Consider the following 18,551-nt stretch of genomic DNA (forward strand, 5'->3'; position numbering starts at 1 on the left):
GGCGGGGGCTGGCCCAGCGGGGTCAGGAGCGGAGGGCGCCGAGCCTCAGCCGCCCGGAGCTGCCCAGGCTCCGGCGCCCAGGCCGCGCGGGCTTGTGGGCGCAGAGTCTTCGCTGGTGAACACCGATTCCGCTCTCCGGGTGTGGCCGCCAGTCGGGTGAGTCTCGAGGTCCGGGCCGTTCCGAGGAGCGCTCCTTTCGTGGCCGCGGTGTGTGTGGGGGGGGGAGGCCGCGGGACAAGCCCCTGTGCTCCTTCGGGTCCCCACCTCGCGCGCCCCTCCGTGTCCCCCGTCCTGCCGGGACTTCCTGCCCGCCTCGGGGGTTGGGACCACCGCGCTGGGTGTTGTTGCCAGGGCAGTGGAGGTCATCCTGAGCTCTCCGCCCTCGGGCATTCGCTGAGGACGCGCTGGTGGTTGAGAGCAGGCTTCGGTGTAGACCTTCACTCTCTGCCAGAATCGGCCCCGCCGCTTTCGAGTCTGTGACCTTGGGCGGGCTCCTGCCGACCCCGCACCTCAGCTTCCTCGCCTGTGAAATGGGTACAGCCCTTCGCCTCAGTTGTGAGAAGGGAAGCCCTTAACACCGTGTCCGGCACGGTGAGCGCTCAATACGCTGTGTGATTATTATGGTTATTGGGTTTTAGGATTTGCTTGTGGTAGATGGGAGCCTGTTAGGGCGCGTCTCAGCTGCTGTGGAAATTGCCACCAATCCGTCTTGTGATGTGAGAATCCAGTAAGATTCCCATCAGTACACCTTTCAAGGAAAGTGACATTTCAGATCCCTTTTATTGGGTTTAAAGATTACCGAGCTTGTCGTTTCACAGTAAGTGGTTTACGGAGAGTCTTGAGTAAATCCGAGTTCCGGAAACCTTCATTTGAAGATTTAAATGCATAAAGGAAGTTTGCACTGGCAAAGGAATTCTGTGGTGACTTCCCTGGTATCTCCTGCCCTATACGTACAGGTTTCTGCACTTGTTTGGTTGATTCAAAATGGTTCTCATTTCCCACCTTTAAAAAAAAAAACTATGTTAAGGTCTGAATCAATTCTCAAATCTATGATAAGCCCATAGTCACCATTCAGCAGACATTTATTGGGCATTTACGATGTGCATGTAGGAGAATATCTCCTCCCTCATTAGTCCATGTGTTCTTTGACGTTCATGGACTACTTTTTTCCTCTGAAATTTGTGTGATCTGACAGAGTGCTCAGCATCGTTTAAGTGCCGAGAAGTATCATTCCAGGGAAAGCTACAGCCCATTCTTTAAGAAACTATGTGGGTTGCTCTCAGTAGCAGTGGGGCATGGTCTGTACTCTGGGAGCACTTGTCATACTCAAGAGCATCAGTTTAGATTTGGTCACTTTGCAGCTGTGATAAGTAAAACTGGGTAGGGTAGGTAGTCCCCCGCTATGTCTGCTACCTCTGCTGAATATGATGCAGTCTGAAGTAGAGAAATACTAATTTAACTACTTACGGTACTTTCTGAAATTAGACTTTAAAAAATATATATTTTAGAAAGCATTTAGTATTATTTTACAGTTTTTCCTGGAGAACAGATTCTTCAGACTCTGAACAAGAGACGTTTCTGGCCTTGTTTTAAAATGACATTAGAAATTTTAACTGTAGTGTAAATTTCTTTCTGGTGCAGCCACACAATAGGAAAATCTTTCTAAAGAAAACCTAAGTGACATTAAAATATAGGGTTTCCCCCTTGTGATTACAGAGCTGCTGAAGTGTGTCATTAGAATGCTTCCTCCCTTTTCTTCACCAGAGTCAATGTATTGCTTACCCTCCATTTTTTTTATTTTCTAAAATTGTGCCACCTGGTGGTTGAAATCTTCTGTGTATCATAGAATACTCAGAAATTCTAATTTTACCTGAGTATTGGCAGAATAAGGTGAAGCAGTGAATAAAATAAGACTATAATTTTTATCTTTAGTGATAGCACCCTACTGCTTTGACCCTCCCAGCTTACCCCCAAGTAAAAGTTACAGTTGCTTTGCAGGGGTTTATTAGCCAGTTATCGAAACATTAAATTGTCACAGATGAACGTTTTTAAGAGTTTAAGTGGAGTGTTTTGGTATCAATGTGTGCATATCTGAGGAAATGGATGGGATTGGCATGGGGAGGGAAGAGTTGTAATTGTGACAAATAAACCCTTCTGATGGTGTCTAAATGCCACTGTAAAAGTGAGACTGAAGTTTTGTGTTTAACTAAATAATAACAGTTTGAGTGGAATTTATCCCTCTCTTTCTCACTGCAAACACACATACACAAAATCTTATCACAAATGAATGTTCCCTTCACCTTTGTTTAAACAGTGAGGCTGATGTTCATAATTACCTTGGCGCTATTCTTTGAAACTGCTTTCTGTATTCTTAGTAGTAACAAGCGTTTATTCTTTGAGTGCAAATTTTATTTTTGGAAATGGCTTAAATTTAATTGTGAACTTACATTTGCGAGGAAACTTAAGGATGCAATGTAAGAATATATTCTGTGACATCCTTGACATCCTTAATTAACTTAGCCAGTCTCTTGGGCACATTAGGACAGATAAATGAGAAGTTTACACAGCATCCTGTTTCATTGTTGGACAGCTCCAGGAAGATGACATCTGCCTCTGTAACTTCCACACTTTGATTTCCAGTCCTGTCCTCGGACACAGCTCAGTCAGTTCAGTTCAGCCTTTCCCATCATGTGACAGAGCATTTCAGGTATACTAATACTACTTTACATTTGTCACATTCACTCTTCACATACTCTTGCATGTTATTTTAAATTGTATAATATAGGTCAAGAGCTAATTCCATTTTATGGAAGAAGAGACTTAAGTTTCAGGTTAAGTAGCCAAAGTGATATAACTTGTGAATAGCTGTGTCCACAGCTTTTGCCTTCAGACCCACATCTTCTCCCTTCAAATCCATTACTTGTCCTACTTAACCAGGCTGTTCTTTTTATCTCTGTCCTGTGTTGTGGGTTTCCCTAGTTAGTAAATATTCCCAATTTCATGAATGGCTTCCTGTTTAAACCTAGAGTCAGAGCCATCTGGATCCTGAGCATCCCCCCCGGGATACTCAAATTGTCAGGACGCGGCTGATGAGGACAAACACAATGCTTCTCTTTTTCTTGATGTAGACAGATCCTCGCTTTCTAATAATATAGGACAATATTACATTGACTTCTCTGAACCTAGGCCTAGAATTAATCCCTGTTCAACTTGTAGCTAACCAGAGGTTCTTTGGGAAATTGTTTTTTTCTATCTGAATTTATTGCATTCACAAACTGCTGGAAAGGCATGTCTTTCCTATTTTGAGTGTGGGAAAAATCTGTCACGGTGAGAGATTACATTGGATAGTAACTCTGCCACTTACTGTGTGACCTGGGGCTTAGTTTTGCTAGGAAAATATGAGTAGTGCATATTTTGACCTACAAAAAAGCAATTTCTTGTGGTTCAACTGACTTTAAAAGGTACCTACTTCCTCCGGTAATTAGGAGGATTATAAGACTTGTGCCTGGACGTGGTAAGTGTTCAACAAATTATTTTCTACTCTAATAATGTGGATATATTCTTATGGCTTTGAAGAAGTTTTAAAAATAAGAATATGGAATATATATTTAGCTTTTATTCAGTTCATAAAACATTACTTTGAGTTATAATAGTATTGGCTTTTAAAGATGACTACTGGAAGGTGTCAGCACTCATTTAAATGCACTCTAAGAACAATGGCATTATTTTTTAGTTATGTTTTGCATATTACACCCAAGGGTACAGCAGTACATCTGCCTATGCACCAACAGTTAACCAAAGCAGTGGATAGAGGGAAAGGGGAAGAAGAGAATATCTATCTAAAAAGATAGGGTGGAAGCAAGAGGGGAATGATTGATAAAGCAAGGAATTTGTTAGATAAGGGATAAGGTGTTTAGAGCTTTAGGTTAAGTCGTAGCTTTCACCAAGAAGAATAGGAAAAGGAAACTATATGAAACCATTTTCTTGTTTGACACAATCATCTAAGATAAGTAGGTAGAAGGGAAGACATCTTATTGGCACCATGGCTGGGTCTACAGTAGCATACATATTTGAAGTAAACTTTTGTGGAGGGAGGAAAAATATATACCATGATATACATTTATGCTTATATACAATGTGCATGTGTATATTTGTCTCAGCAGCCAAGTGTCTTCTTAAGTATTTACCTTGCCGATTAGAGAGGTCATTTCAGTACATCATAATAAGCTTGTTTCTAAACTGTAAAAGCACACATTCGAGGGCTAGTTGATAAAAATATACAAAAATATTTTGTCAAATATGATTACAAAATAAAATGTTAAAGACATTTTCTAGGTGACTAAACCAGTGTGCATATTCCTTGAGAAAAAATAAGCAAGGCAGAAGCCAGATGACTAATACATACATAAGTGTAGGTGTATAATATTGGTGTAATATTCAATGACTTAAATTGCTGGACCTCATTTTTTTGAGGTGAGATTTTTATATCATTAAAAAGACTTTGTCATCAGTGACAAGCAAAGAAAACTTTAACTTGACTGCATTTCCAGTTTCCATTTCAAATAGTCAAATAATTACCTTGGCACAACGGCCTGATATGTGATCTTTACCTGTGGTATGTTTGTGTGTGTGTGTTTAGTAGTTGCTCAATGGAACAGTGATCTCCTGATATTTTTATAAGTTGACATCTGAAATAGTAAGTTATATTATAATTCTCTGCAATTATTTGTTTAGTCATTTTTTAAGGGTTTTATTTGTCTGGAGTGGGAGGTGGATGGGCAGTTTGAATTTCTTGGAACTTTTTTTAACAGCTTTATTAAGGTATAATTTACATACCATAAAATTTGCCCATTCTAAGTGAATTCAGTGATGTTAGTCAGCTCATAGAATTGTGCAACCATTACTACAGTCCTATTTTAGAACATTTTCATCACCCAGAGTTTTCTTTGTGCCATTTGCAAGTGAATCCCCACTCTTAGCTTTGGACCTAGGCATTGATCAACTTTTTGTCTCTGCAAATTTGCCTTTTCTAGACATTGCATATAAAAGGAATCATAGGTTACAGTCTTTCGTATATGGCTTATTTCATTTAACTTAGTGCTTTTGAGGTTCCTCCATGTTGGCACATGTATAAATTCATTCCTTTTAATTGCTAAATAGTATCCCTTTGTATAGATACAGCAATTTGTTTATCTATTACTTGATTATTAGACATTTGGGTTGTTTTCAGTATTGACTATTATGAATAATGCTATGAACGCTTCACACATGTCTTTGTGGGGACATATGTTTTCCTTTCTCTTGGGTGTGTTCTTAGGAGTGCAGTTTCCAGGTCATATGTTAAGTCTGTGTTTAACTTCTTAAGAAACTGCCAAATTGTTCTCCAAAGTGTCTGTACTATTTAGCGTTCCCAGTAGCAATGCGTAAAGTCCCTTTCTTCCACATCCTAACCAGTGCTTGGTATCATCTGATTTTCTGATTATAGCTATTCTGGTGGATATGAGTAGTGTCTCATTGTGGTTTTAATTTGCATTTCCCTAATGACTAGTGATGTTCAGCATCTTTTTATGTGCTTAATTAACCATTCCTATATCATCTTCGGTGAAATATCTATTTAAATCTTTTGCCCATTTTGGGGGTATGTTGTTTGTAAGAATTCTTTATATATTTTAGGTATCAGTACAAATCCTTTGTCATACATGGTTTGCAGACATTTTCTTTTAGTGTTTAACTTGTAGTAGATTTTATTTTTTAAAGCAGTTTTATTTTTTTATTTTTATTTATTTAATTGGCTATGTTGGGTCTTTTTTTTTTTTGCTGTACATGGGCTTTCTTTTTTTGGTTGCGGTGAGCAGGGGCTACTCTTTGTTGTGGTGCGTGGACTCTTCATTGCTGTGGCTTCTCTTGTTGCGGAGCACGGGCTCTAGGCACGTGGGCTTCAGTAGTTGCAGCACATGGGTTCAGTAGTTGTGGCTCACGGGCTCTAAAGCACAGGCTCAGTTGTGGCGCACGGGCTTAGTTGCTCCGCGGCACGTGGGATCTTCCTGGAACAGGGTTGGAACCCGTGTCCCCTGCATTGGCAGGCAGATTCTCAACCACTGCGTCACCTAGGACGCCCTTAGAGCAGTTTTAGATTCACAGCAAAGCTGAGTGGAAAGTACAGAGAGATCCCACATGCCTCCCGCCCATGCACTGCCTCTCCCACTGTCAACATCCTCCAAGAATGGTATGTTAATTACAATTGATGGCCCTGCATTGCCATGTCATTATCAACCAAAGTGTGGCTTTTCTTTTCATTTTCTTAATTTTGAAGATGGAAAGTTTTAAATTTTGATGGGTTTTTACCAGTTTTTTCTTTTACAGGTTGTGCTTTTGATGTATCTTTGCCCAACATACTGTCATGATTTTCTCCTATGTTTTCTTTCTTCAAACTTTTAAGACTGAAGCAATTAATTGATTCTTTCTTTTGGTAATCTTTTCTGAGTTAAAAAGAATAGGTTTTGAAAAGAATAGATGAATAGTGCTGCATAAATATAGCAAACACCTCAAAATAATGTTTTATCTTAGATCTTGGCTGCTAATTTTCTTTGTGAATGAACCAATTAAACTTAATTTCAGGGATTTTAGCTTCTTGTTTTCATTGTAATAATTGTATTTTATGGATATATCTGCTAAATTTGAAAAAAAATTCCATATCTGCTTCTTGTTTCTTTTTATGGTTTAGTTAGATTTTCTCAGCCAAATGTTAGTTAGGAAGAAAGGAGTCTATATTAATTCAGACTAATGGAAGACTGGCTAATGGCCCTTTAACCCTTATACCTTTAAAAAGAATTAATCAGCCAGTTCTCTTCGTTGGTAGAATTTCATCTGAACAAAATGAATTGTAATCAATTTCAGAAATGTGGGAAAAGTAATTGAAGTCAGGCTTATTAATATAGGCAGGCATTTCTACTTGAGCACCTATTTCCAGAATTGGGTCTCTTGAGGAGTCTGCTTTTTTCTGAACCTGTATATTCTCCTGATAACCTGCCAAATCTGTTAAGTCATTGGATAAGAAGGCTGAGACTCAGGTTTAATAATTTGCCTAAGGTCAGCATTCTTTTCTAATAAAGGTCACTGCAGGTCCTTATTGAAAATAGTTTTAGGTTGCATTAACAAGTACAGTCACACATATTCAAGACACTCTTGTATCCACAGGTTGCTCTGCTGTGCTTCATCTCCTTCTCCTAAAGATGCATCCTGACTTATCTCCACACTTGCACACTGAAGAATGCAACGTCTTGATTAACTTGCTTAAGGAATGTCACAAAAATGTAAGAGTTCAGAAAAATGACCATAAAGAAAAAATGAAACCTAGGTACAACACACTGATGTAAAATGTTATCTCCATTAATGAAAGGAAATGATAATGTCTCAGTTATGGGTCTTAGCTTAGTGAAGATTAGCAGTTGATGCTTGTGAGTTTTTAGAAACCACTTTCTTTTATGATGAGTAGAAATCAAGGATGGTTAGAATCCATGTTCCTTGTTCCTTGACTTCTACCATTCTGTGTTTAAAGGAAGCTGAAACATTTTTTATAATTATATGTTAACTAGATTTAAATTATGACTGGCCTAATTTGATAAGTTTACTTAATTGTTAGTGGAATGGAAATAAAATTCCATTGTTAAAACCAAAATAGAAAATAAGCCCATTTTTGGAATGCATTAAATTAATCTGATATTTTTACACATGTCAAATATTTAGCTTTTTTTCATATATTTGATGTATGAGACAGTTATAAGGAGAATTTGTGTTTTTCTTTAACTTTTCATGATGCATTATTTCCTTCATGTTATTCATAAACTGTAGATATATCAGATTCTAATAATAGTATTATTTAAATGAGTAAAATTGTAAAACTAAAAGTAAGGTAGTAAGGAATGCCGATGACCTGTGAAGTCAAATATTTATAGTGGTTCAAAGAATGTTGTTGATGACAATATACTTTCGGCAAGCTATTCTGCCATACATCTAGATTAAGAATTGATATTATATTTTTAACTTTAGCTATTCTGTGGATGTGTAATAGTATATTATTTGGTTTTAAATTGTGCTCACTGGTGGCTTATGTCTTTAGGCATCAACAAGATAACAAGATTGGGTTGTTTTTGAGTTGTAAGAATTCTTTTTATCATTTGGCATACAAATCCTTTGTCTCATAAGTGTATTGTGAATATTTTCTCCCAGTCTGTGACATCCTTTTTTATTTTCTTAAAGATGTGTTACAAAGAACAGTTTGTAAGTTTGATTAAGTCTAATTTACCAGTTTTTTTCTTTCATTGTTTATGTTTTTTGTGTTCTAAGGATCTTTGTATATTTCCTGGCCACAAAAATTTTCTCCTGTTTTTTCTTCTAGAAGTTTTATAGTTTTAGCTTTTAAAATTTAGGCCTGTGATTCAAGTTAATTTTTGTGTACGGTGTGAGGTATGAGTCAAGGTTTATTTCTCTCCCTGTGGATCCCCAGTTTTTCCAACACCATTTGTCGAGGAGACTGCCCTTTCCTCACTAAATTACCTTGGTGGCTTTGTCAAAAATCATTTGACTTTATGTGAATGGGTCTAGTTCTGGGCTCTCTAGTCTGTTCCACTGATTATATGTCTATTCTTAACACCAGTTGATTCCAGCATTATCTTACTGGGGCCACCTGGTCCCATGACTGTTTTGTCCTCTTCTCTGTCCTAATTAACTTTCCACGCTGCATCTAGAATGATCTCTCAGACGTAAGTTTAATCATTGTTCCCACTTAATGGCTCCCTTTGCCTGTAGAATAAACTCTAAATTTCTTTGTGTTTTGAGGCCTTCATGTACCCTACTTACTCTTGGGCTTGACCACACACTGCTCACCCCACCAATCCTTCCTGCGCGCTCTTGTCTGCAGTTGTACTGGAGCATGCTTCTTTCTTCTAAGCCTTTGTACTTGCTTTTTTTCCTTTGCTTAACTTAGAGCCTTCCTCACTGTCTCCACTTCTCATTTGCTTGATCAGGTTTTATCATCCTCCAAGCTTTATTCTGCTTAATTTGTCATTTCCTCTTCATTTTCTTTCCTAACCCGATTCTCTGTACTCCAGTAATAGCGTACGTGATATATTTCCTATTTTATGGCACTTACTCTCACACTTTTTGATCTCAGGACTCCTTTATACTCTTAAAAGTTATTGAGGACCCCAAAGAACTTTTGCTTATGTGGACTGTATCTACCAGTATTTATTGAATAAGAAATTAAAACTGAGAAATCTAAAAATATTAATTTATTTAAAAACTACAATAATAAGCCCATTACATGTTAATAGTTATTTTTCATAAAAAAGACCTTATCTTTCCAAAACAAAAAAAGGGCAGAAAGAGTGACATTGCTTTTGCATTTTTGCATTTATCTTTAATGTTTGGTTTAATAGAATACAGCTGGATTCTTATATCTGCTTCTGTGCTCCATCCGTGATGATATTACACTTCATGTAGCCTCTGGAAAAATCCACTGCACCCATGTGAGAGAATGAAAGTGAACCAAACAAATAAGATCTTCAGTTATCAGGAGGATAGATTTTACCTTTCCTTCGAAAGTTCTTGGGTAGCCCTGGGACTACACTTTGAGAACCACTGCTTTAGTGATCACTTCCCGATTTGTCTCTTCCCTCTGACTCTGAGCTGTGAGAGTAGGGCCAGTGCCTGGGACACTGTCTTCCAGACACTGACTGACTGATTCACATATTCATTCAGTTGCTCTGCCAGTTTGTTCTCTAGAAGTAGACACCAGGCACTGGAGGCTTATGCCATGTGTATATAAGAGAAGTGCAATCCATGGGCGTTTCTTTTACCAGCTCCACTGGGACCTTTGGGTTTGTTTTTCACATCATGTCACAAGAGTATGATTCTTATTTGGACTTAATGTTGAGGTGAAAGTGAAAATATAAATTAGTTTTTGTCTTGAATTTTTAAAATAAGGTATATGTATATGGGATAATATGAATAAATGTAAGCTAAACTATGAAACATTACCTTACATTCTAAAAGTTTAATCCTTTGTGTTATTTCTGTTTGGTTAGAAGGTGTGTGAAAAAGCATTGTCCCTGTTTGTTGTCAAGGGGGTAGTTTATACACAGAAAATGTTTATCCTGAAAAGGTCATTAGGTAATCAGTAGGAGATCTTAAATGCTTGCCAGAAAAATTCCGACCCGTATATTCAGTGTGGACCAGAAAAGTACATTTAACGTGGTGAAGAAACAGGGAAAAAAGAATAGCATGACTGTTACTAATAGCATGACTATTACTAATTATGTGTTGTCTGCTTTCCATGAAAGCCTTAATTAGAAAGAAAAGGAAAAGATGTGCTTATTGTTACGTGTTCAGCATTTATGGCACGTCATTTTAGGAGATCACCATGCTCTCCGACCTACCCTTAAAAATTGCGACGTGCAAACACACTAATTATGGCCCTACTAAAATTCAGGTTCTTGACGTCAGTCTTTATCTTCTTTGGAGCATATATTCTTTTTGCCATGATAGTAGTCACAGAACTTGAAACCACTAGAAGATTTTTATTTTTGCTTTTCAAACAAGGCAGACTTTGAATTTCAGACATTGATTTTTTTATATTGTGAATTAGTGGCTTATGTGGCCCATATAGGCCATCTAATAGTAGTGTTATGTGTTTCTAATTTCTTCTGTGAATGGAGGCAAATGAGAAAATGGCTTTCGCACCAAGCATTTCATAAGTAACTCTTCTGCGGGACAGCAGTGTTCGCTCTTGAAGGGAGTTACTGGTCGTGTCAATATGGCTACACTGCCCTTTGACATCACTCTATAATAGAGGTTGCATTGTGCTGTGATTTTAACATGTCCTTAAAGAAAGGGTATTAGGTAATAAAATGCTTTACACTCGGTCATTGTGAGGTTTTGGCAGGTTAATAGGCTTCTCTTTTTATCAAGGAAAAGCCCTGTTATTTTTCATTTCTACCTGTAGAGCCTTTATTCCTCTTGTAGGACTGCCAGCATGTGCATTTGTGTATTTTATACTTGTGACTTAACTATTTGCTTATTGACAAGGTGACACATTAAACCCATTTCTGGAGGAATGAGTATTTCAATTCTGTGTTCCAGAGACCTTAGTGTGTTATGGGATGAAATGTTTACCCCTTTTCTTCCTTTTAGCACAGCATTCTGAGATTTTTTGGTCATTGCAATGATCTTGATCGGGAGATGAGAAAATGCTTGAAGAATGAGGTAAGCAAAATGTTAAAGGATGGAAATGGCTGAACAATAGAAAAGAACATTTTTGAACAATATTATATATTACTGCCAATTATTAAATTTTTTGCAAATTTTCGTATAACACCAAAAATTGACTTTATGTGTATGTCTTCCCCTAAAACCAAGAGGAGAAATGAAAGTGTCTTCTGGGGACAGTTTTGGAACATTGCTGATTGTTTTCCATGCATATAAGTGAAAATAAGTATCATAGTCATTGTAACTCCTCTGGATGAATTTTAAGGTTTAGGAAGTTGAATCTGTCCAACAGAAAGACTTGTGGATCAACTTTTAGCTATAGCAGGTAACTAAAACTCTCTGGGCCTCAAATTCCTTGTATAACATGAAGAGGCTAGACTTAGGCTCTTTCCAGCTTTAAAATTTTGAATATCTTTATAATTATAGTATTTACAACCCATAGGGATCTAGTTTGACTTGTTTGGAAAGACTCATTTCCTGAGTTTCCATAGTCATTTAGGCTATGACTTGGACTTGGGCAAATAGCCAGAGTTTATTGTCTTTTTGCAGGAACTGCAAACTGAACAGAGTGCATTTTAAATCTCTGAAAAGAAATTTAATTCCATTTCTGTTTTGTTCATCAGATATTTTATGTCCAGAACCTTTAAAAATATATAACTACTAAAAATCTGCCCTCCAATTTTCATTTTCTGTACTTTTGAACATTTTTTCCCCTATGAGCCTCATATTGAAATGTATTAGATATGGTATTTGAAGCCATTCAGCATCTATTAATCATTTTTTGTGTTTTTCACTTTGGGGCTTTTTTCTCCCCCTCCTTTCTGGAGTCCTTTTATAGCATCTTTCCTGTTTGAACAACTTTCTGGAGTTCTGATAATTTTCTTCGTGTGCACAAATGGGTATATGTATAAGTGTTTTACACTGATTTTTGAGAAGAGTTTTTTCTTCATACGTAAAGGGTAGTTTATATGGAAACTAAACCTAGGGCTGTGTTCCTGTTTTAATAAGATTATGGAAAAGTAAAGCCCATACTGTTGTATTTGGTGTAGCTGTTTATTTATTTATTTTAATACTTAAAAAAAAATTTATTTGGTTGCACTGGGTCTTAGTTGAGGCATGCATGTGGGATCTAGTTCCCTGACCAGGGATGGAACCCAAGCGCCCTGCACTGGGAGCATGGAGTCTTAACCACTGCGCCACCAGGGAAGTCCCATGGTATAGCTATTTATTTCTTACATGCTTTCAGTTGTATAAGATAGCTTTTTTCCCTAAGTTTAGATTTTTTTGTCCTTACAGTTCAGTGATTTTGCCATTGGTTTGGTGATTAGATCTTCATATGAAATTTTTTTTTTCCAGGTGGTCCTGAGCTGTTAGTAACTATTTGGTATAAGAATGTTATAGATATTCTTCTTATCTTGTCTGAGTTTGTTTTCGAATAAATTTCAGATTTTCTCCTTGACTACTTTCTAAGTCCTCTATGTGGTTTTTATGTTGCTTTATTACCTGATTTATAGAAGTTTTTCTGTCTGTGCTCATTTATTTCCTCTCTGCTTTTAATGCTTCCCAGTTTCCCATTTACTGCTTCTAATGCTCTCCTCCTACCATTTCCTTCATGTGTCATTTAAGTACTTCATTCTTTGAAGCTTTTAACTAGAAAAAAAGGCCTGGCCAGTTCTTGCTGATCCTCTCTTTGCTGCTGTGCTGCTGCTTTTGTTCTTTTTATTGAAATAATCACTAATACTACTTTTGCAGCATCGTCTTTTGTTCCTTTTACTTGTTTGGTTTGGTTTGGTTTTTGGCTAATCGACCTTCCATTCTGTCTGCGTTGTTTGGTGGCATTTTGTGAATAACATCATAGTTACCCTTTTTTTTCCCCTTTTATTCAGGGGCCATCTTGACTCCCTTTGGAGATACCGTAACATGTATTTTAATATAGACTCTGTTTTAATTTGCTCTGTGACTTATTTTATTGGCCTGCTGCAGAGTATTGTATTCTGAAGACATACCCTTAAGACCCTCTTTCCAACCTGATTGTTGGAGTCTTCATATAATTAAAGAGCTATATCAAATATTTTTGTCAGAGCTGATATCCCTCCATGTTCTAGAAATTTTTTTTGACCTTTTACAGCAATGAAATGCCCTTCCCCTCCACCCCCAACAGTCATATGAAGAGAATTAATGTATAACAGATAAAAGGAATGTTTTGGTTAAAGGTACTTAGTGCTTCATCTGTTATTTGAAGTGGCCCCTTAATGAGGAAAAAAAAAAGTTTGAAAACTGCTACACTGTTCCAGAAGATATGTTAGAACTCTTCAGTCAAAACTTTAAACCTGGAGAACTTCTTAAAGATTATCTAGCCAGCTCCTTATATTTGAGGTTACTGGCCCAGAACATGAAATAACTCAAAGGTGTTAATCTCAGGACTCAGGGTAGGGGAGCCAGAGTCCCTGGTTAGCGCTTTGTTTCTGTGGCTTCTTTCCATATCTCTGACGGCTGAAAGATTTTGATGTAAAACTCTTCACATATACTCAGTTTTTTCAACTTGAATTTGCTTTTACTTTTTTTCCACTCTGCCTAAAACCCCTCTTGCACCTTTAAAATATGTCTTTATTGGTGTATATACTATAAGCACATAAATATACACATATGAAACCACTTATATGGAAGTGTCTCTGATTTAAACAGGTACTTTTTCTCAGTGCCAGGCTCTGGGTTTCTTGTTATTTATAACCTGCTGGCCAGGTCAGAATACTAGGCTAAAACCCTCCAAGGTGAAAACTGTGTTTAGAGCCAACTGATAACAGAAACATAGGATTTGGGGAGAATTGGGTTTGATGACTATTCATGATGAAAAAATCCTGGGAAGTTCAGCTGACTATAAGTGTCCATTTGAACCATTAGAATAATATGGTTACTAAGAGCCAGTTACTCTTTTAGTAATATTTTAGAAATATAATGTGTCTAGGTCATAAGAACTAGTAGGCCCACTGTAGTCCATATCTGCCAGACTGCATTTAGAGCACGAGAGTATTTAATTCTGGTTGTGGTATTTTTTTTATAAGAGATTATTCATATTAAAGTGTTGTCTAAAAGGCACTTTACAGATAAGCCATTAGAAGGCAGAAGCTGGGACTTCCCTAGTGGCACAATGGTTAAGAATCTTCCTGCCAATTCAGGGGACATGGGTTTGAGCCCTGGTCTGGGAAGATCCCACATGCCGCAGAGCAGCTAAGCCCGTGAGCCACAACTACTGAAGCCCTCCTGCCACAACTACTGAAGCCTGTGCGCCTAGTGCCTGTGCTCCATAACAAGAGAAGCCACTGCAATGAGAACCCCTCGTACCACAACGAAGAGTAGCCCCTGCTCTTTGCAGGTAGAGAAAGCCCATGTGCAGCAACGAAGACCCAACACAGCCAAAGATTAAAAAAAATATATATATATATATATATTAAAATATATATATATATATTAAAAAAAAAAAAAAGGAAGGCAGAAGCTATGTTCTGTGGAACAGTTGTAAAACCAGCAGTGTTCAGCCTGTAAAAGAGATAGTGAGTGGGTTATCTGTAATCAGGTATTTGAAGTTTGTAGCAGGCAAGGAGAAATAGAGGGAAGTAGTAGAATTTACAGGGAAACACTTATTGGTTCAACACGAGAAACTTTGGAACAAGTAGAAGTGTCCAACAGTTAAACACGCTGCCTCTCAGGGCAGTGAGCCTCCTAATTAGAAGCGTTCAAGCAGAGGTTAGGTGACACATTAGATTGTGAGCTTCTGGAGAACAGGGACAAGTTTCATCCAGCCTAAATATTTATTGAATTCATATTTGGGGAGACAAATTAACTCAACAAATATTTCTATACCTATTAGGATGTAGGTGCTGTACTGTATTGAATGAAATTTTACTAGATGGCCTCTAAGGTCACTGTTTCCAATCTCAGATTCAGTGAAATAAAAGCCATGTAGAAGTTTTGTCAGTAAAAATGTAATTTTTATTTTGCAAATATATCTAAATATTTAACTTATGTAAATGGTGACATAATCTGCTGTCTCTTTTTTCCCCCTTCCTTTTATTTTCCAGTACATAGAAAAGAGGAACAGGAGCAGGGAGCATGGCTACGCAATGCGAAAGAGACTTTTTAATCCTCCAGAGGGATCTGAAAAATAGACCATGTTTTCACTGGATGCCTTGGCTGAGAGAAGACCTAAAGACTCTTGGTTGGTAGCCGAAGGAATCCTACTGCATTTGGTCTCCAGAATCCTTTGAGTGGAAAGTGACCCATGAGAAGTCGAGCCTTGGAGAAGTACGGAAACCCTGGATCCGGAATGTTTGTGGGGCAGAGCTGTTAGTACTCTCTCTCCTCTACCAAAGCACCCGAGACTTCTAACGTGTTTCTTCCCTTTGCCTATGGCCCGTTAACATTCGAGTAACTTATCTCTCAATAAAATCATTGATGCTGATTGTATTTTCTCTGTTCTCTTAGACTGTCTTGAAATTAGGGCAGAATGGTGCCGTTAGGCTTCTCTTTTGTCAGTGTGGCAGTTCTGGAGCTTAAACATTGAAGGCACAGCTAAGACAGAGAGAGGTTTGGGGAAATCCCAGCTGTGTTAACTCTATGAAAATATTCCAGCTTTATTGTTTTCAAAGAGCTCTTTTCCAAAAAGTTAAAGGTTTAACATTGATAAAGCTGCATCTGGCTAGGATTTAAGTCTCAGCCGACTTAGCTTCTCTGTTTGGTTGAAGGTGCCCACCCTGGGTGCCAGTTATCTCCTGGGCATCAACCTTAGGCCTGCGTGCCTCTTCTTTTCTGGGCACAGGGCTCTTCTTCCCAGACTCATTTCTAGCAGCCATCCCACCAGTGTTCCTCTTGCCAGGTGTTTCTGAGACCTGTGACAGTCTGGAAGCCAGCTTCCAGCCATGGCCACAGCAGGGACTTGAACTTCCTGTTGGAGAAGGTGTCAGCAGACTTGTGAGCCACGAGGTCCTTGTATTGAACTCTGCATACACGTGCGACAGGAGGCCTTGTTGGGTGTCAGTGTTTAATAATGATTTCCCCATCACAAGAGGCATTCAAGAGGCTGGACATTCATTTCGCAAGGGGGTTACATAGGGTAACAGACATTTGATGAAGACATGGAGGAAGAACCAGAATTAATTCTGAGGTCTCTTTCAAGACTGAGATTTATGAATATTTATTCAGCCAGCCTCCACCTGCCCCTACTACCCCCAGGTATCAGGCAGAGTACAGGTGCGGAAGTGAGACATTTTGTCTTCAGAAGCTTGTAGTAAACTGACAAGTTGACTATTAAAGTCGCATACTAAGTACCATGATTAGGTAGGTGTCATGGAAAACATAGGGCATCCATGCCCAGCCTTCAGGAAGAAGGCACTATTCCAAGAAAGCTCCTTAGCAAAGGTGACCTTTGGCAAACAGAGTGAAAATGGAATACATTCTCAGAACTTTAGGTTATTTAACCTGACTGGAATACAAGAACTATTGGTGGAGGAAGGCTTTGAATTCTGTTGCAATTTTATCTTCAGTGCTGTGATAACCATTTGGGGAATTAGAAGTGGTGATTAGGGATTTGTGGAGGGGCCTTAGTTGGAAGGATGATGTGTTTCAATTTGTATTTTAATAATATTTTTCTGGTTATGGTTTGGGGGATAAATTGGAAGAGATGGGAGATTACATCTAGGGAGACCAATTTGGTTTTTGCCCCAACATAAATGAGAAATTAGGGCCTGAGTTAAAGAAGTGGCTTGGGGATCAAGAAGGGGAACTAGATTTGAGGGAAATTTGACCTAGAGTCAGCATGACTGACTAGGTACAGGGTTTAAGAGTCCAGGAGGTCTCAGGCGCATGATTTGTGTTTTCATGCTGATGGTCCCTGCCCTGTGTGGGAGGCAGTACAGCAGAAGTGTGGTGAAGTGCTGAGTTTGCAGTGTGCATCTAAAGGTCCAGGTGGAGAAGGCGTTTAGGCTTCTGAGTGTTCAAACCTGGAGCTTTTAAGAGACCCCGGGACTAGAGCAGAACTGGCAGACGGCAGCATGCAGGTGGCAACTAACACCCCACGGTCCAGTGTTGACAGTGCACTATAAGTGTTTTATAGAGCAGAATGAAACTTTTGAGTCACTTATTTTTAAAAAATTGTATAAGTTCATTGTTTATGGAACACTCAAAGAACTTATGTCTTACAGAGTAAAAATTTGGTACCCTTTGTACCCCAATATTACTTGACTCCCCAGAGGTATCTGTAATTGACAGTTGGGTGGGTCTTCTATACATTCACATAAATATTTCAGGGCAAGAGAAGGAGCCCTGTGTACAGAGAAGGAGCAGCCACAGAGGTAGAAGGCAAACCATAGGGAAGGGTGCCTCAGGTTGCCAGGGGGTTACGGAGGAGGGGCTTTCATCGGGTCTGAGTAAGGGCTGAGGTGCCAGTTGACGTGGCTCATCTGTCATGCGTGACCTTTGAATGGGGTGTGGTGTGGGATGGGGAGAAGTGGGTGGAAGCCCGGGTGGAGCTGGAGGATTTAAGCACCTTTGAAAAGGCTTGGCTCTGGAGGGCAGGGCGGTGGAGGGTTGAGAGACAGTCTTCTTACAAAATCAGAAGAAAGTGGTGAGTGGCAGTTGGGAATGGATATGTATTGAAAGAATGCCAGGAAAGAGAGAGGGATTCATTTATGGGGCCAAGTCTTCGAGGATGCAGAAACGGATGAGATTCAGGGCTTATGCTCACAGTGATACGTTTTTTCCAGAAGACAAATTAGAAACTCTGAAAACTTGAGGCACTGTAGGAAATATTAAGTATTCCTTGAAGAGAGCAATAAATAACTATTTATGCAGGATGCAGTGCTGTTTCTTCTACAAAGAATTAAGAAGTTCTGTTTCTGCTTTCTCAGCAGCAAAAGCTCAGACACACTAACATGGTCGCCAGTAACCAATGACAAGCTGGTAAATGTTTAATAACTGGCTCTCAGAAGAAAAACAAAAAACAAAATGAAACCACCCATTTGTAGCACTTACCGTTTTCCATGGTGTAAATAGTCCTGCCATGGCAGATTTTAAGGTACCAAGCTGACATCGCTGAAGGTGGCATTGGGAAGAGGCGTGCACAGCGGTCTCCCTGAGTGGGTAGCAGCTGACACCTGTCCTCCATGGCACTCCACTGCTGCACAAAAGGGACTGCAAGTCATTTGATTGCCCCCTGATTGTCACCTTTCCCACCTCCAGCGTTTGGTCAGTTGAAAGTACCTGTAACCTGAGGTGTATGCTAGAGCAAGAGT

At 38.9% G+C, this 18,551-nt stretch overlaps 1 protein-coding gene across 1 annotated transcript; it reads left to right on the plus strand.

The window, feature by feature from the left end:
* The first annotated feature begins 2 nt into the window (after nt 1–2).
* Nucleotides 3–15,725, plus strand: CMC2 (C-X9-C motif containing 2). Its single transcript, XM_057713537.1, has 4 exons — nt 3–156; nt 7,198–7,313; nt 11,191–11,262; nt 15,345–15,725. The coding sequence occupies exons 2-4, from the start codon at nt 7,233–7,235 to the stop codon at nt 15,429–15,431; spliced, it is 240 nt and encodes a 79-aa protein (XP_057569520.1). The 5' UTR covers nt 3–156; nt 7,198–7,232; the 3' UTR covers nt 15,432–15,725.
* Nucleotides 15,726–18,551: the final 2,826 nt, after the last annotated feature.

This window comes from Hippopotamus amphibius, chromosome 16, assembly GCF_030028045.1.
Source record: "Hippopotamus amphibius kiboko isolate mHipAmp2 chromosome 16, mHipAmp2.hap2, whole genome shotgun sequence".
Classification (NCBI taxonomy): domain Eukaryota; kingdom Metazoa; phylum Chordata; class Mammalia; order Artiodactyla; family Hippopotamidae; genus Hippopotamus; species Hippopotamus amphibius.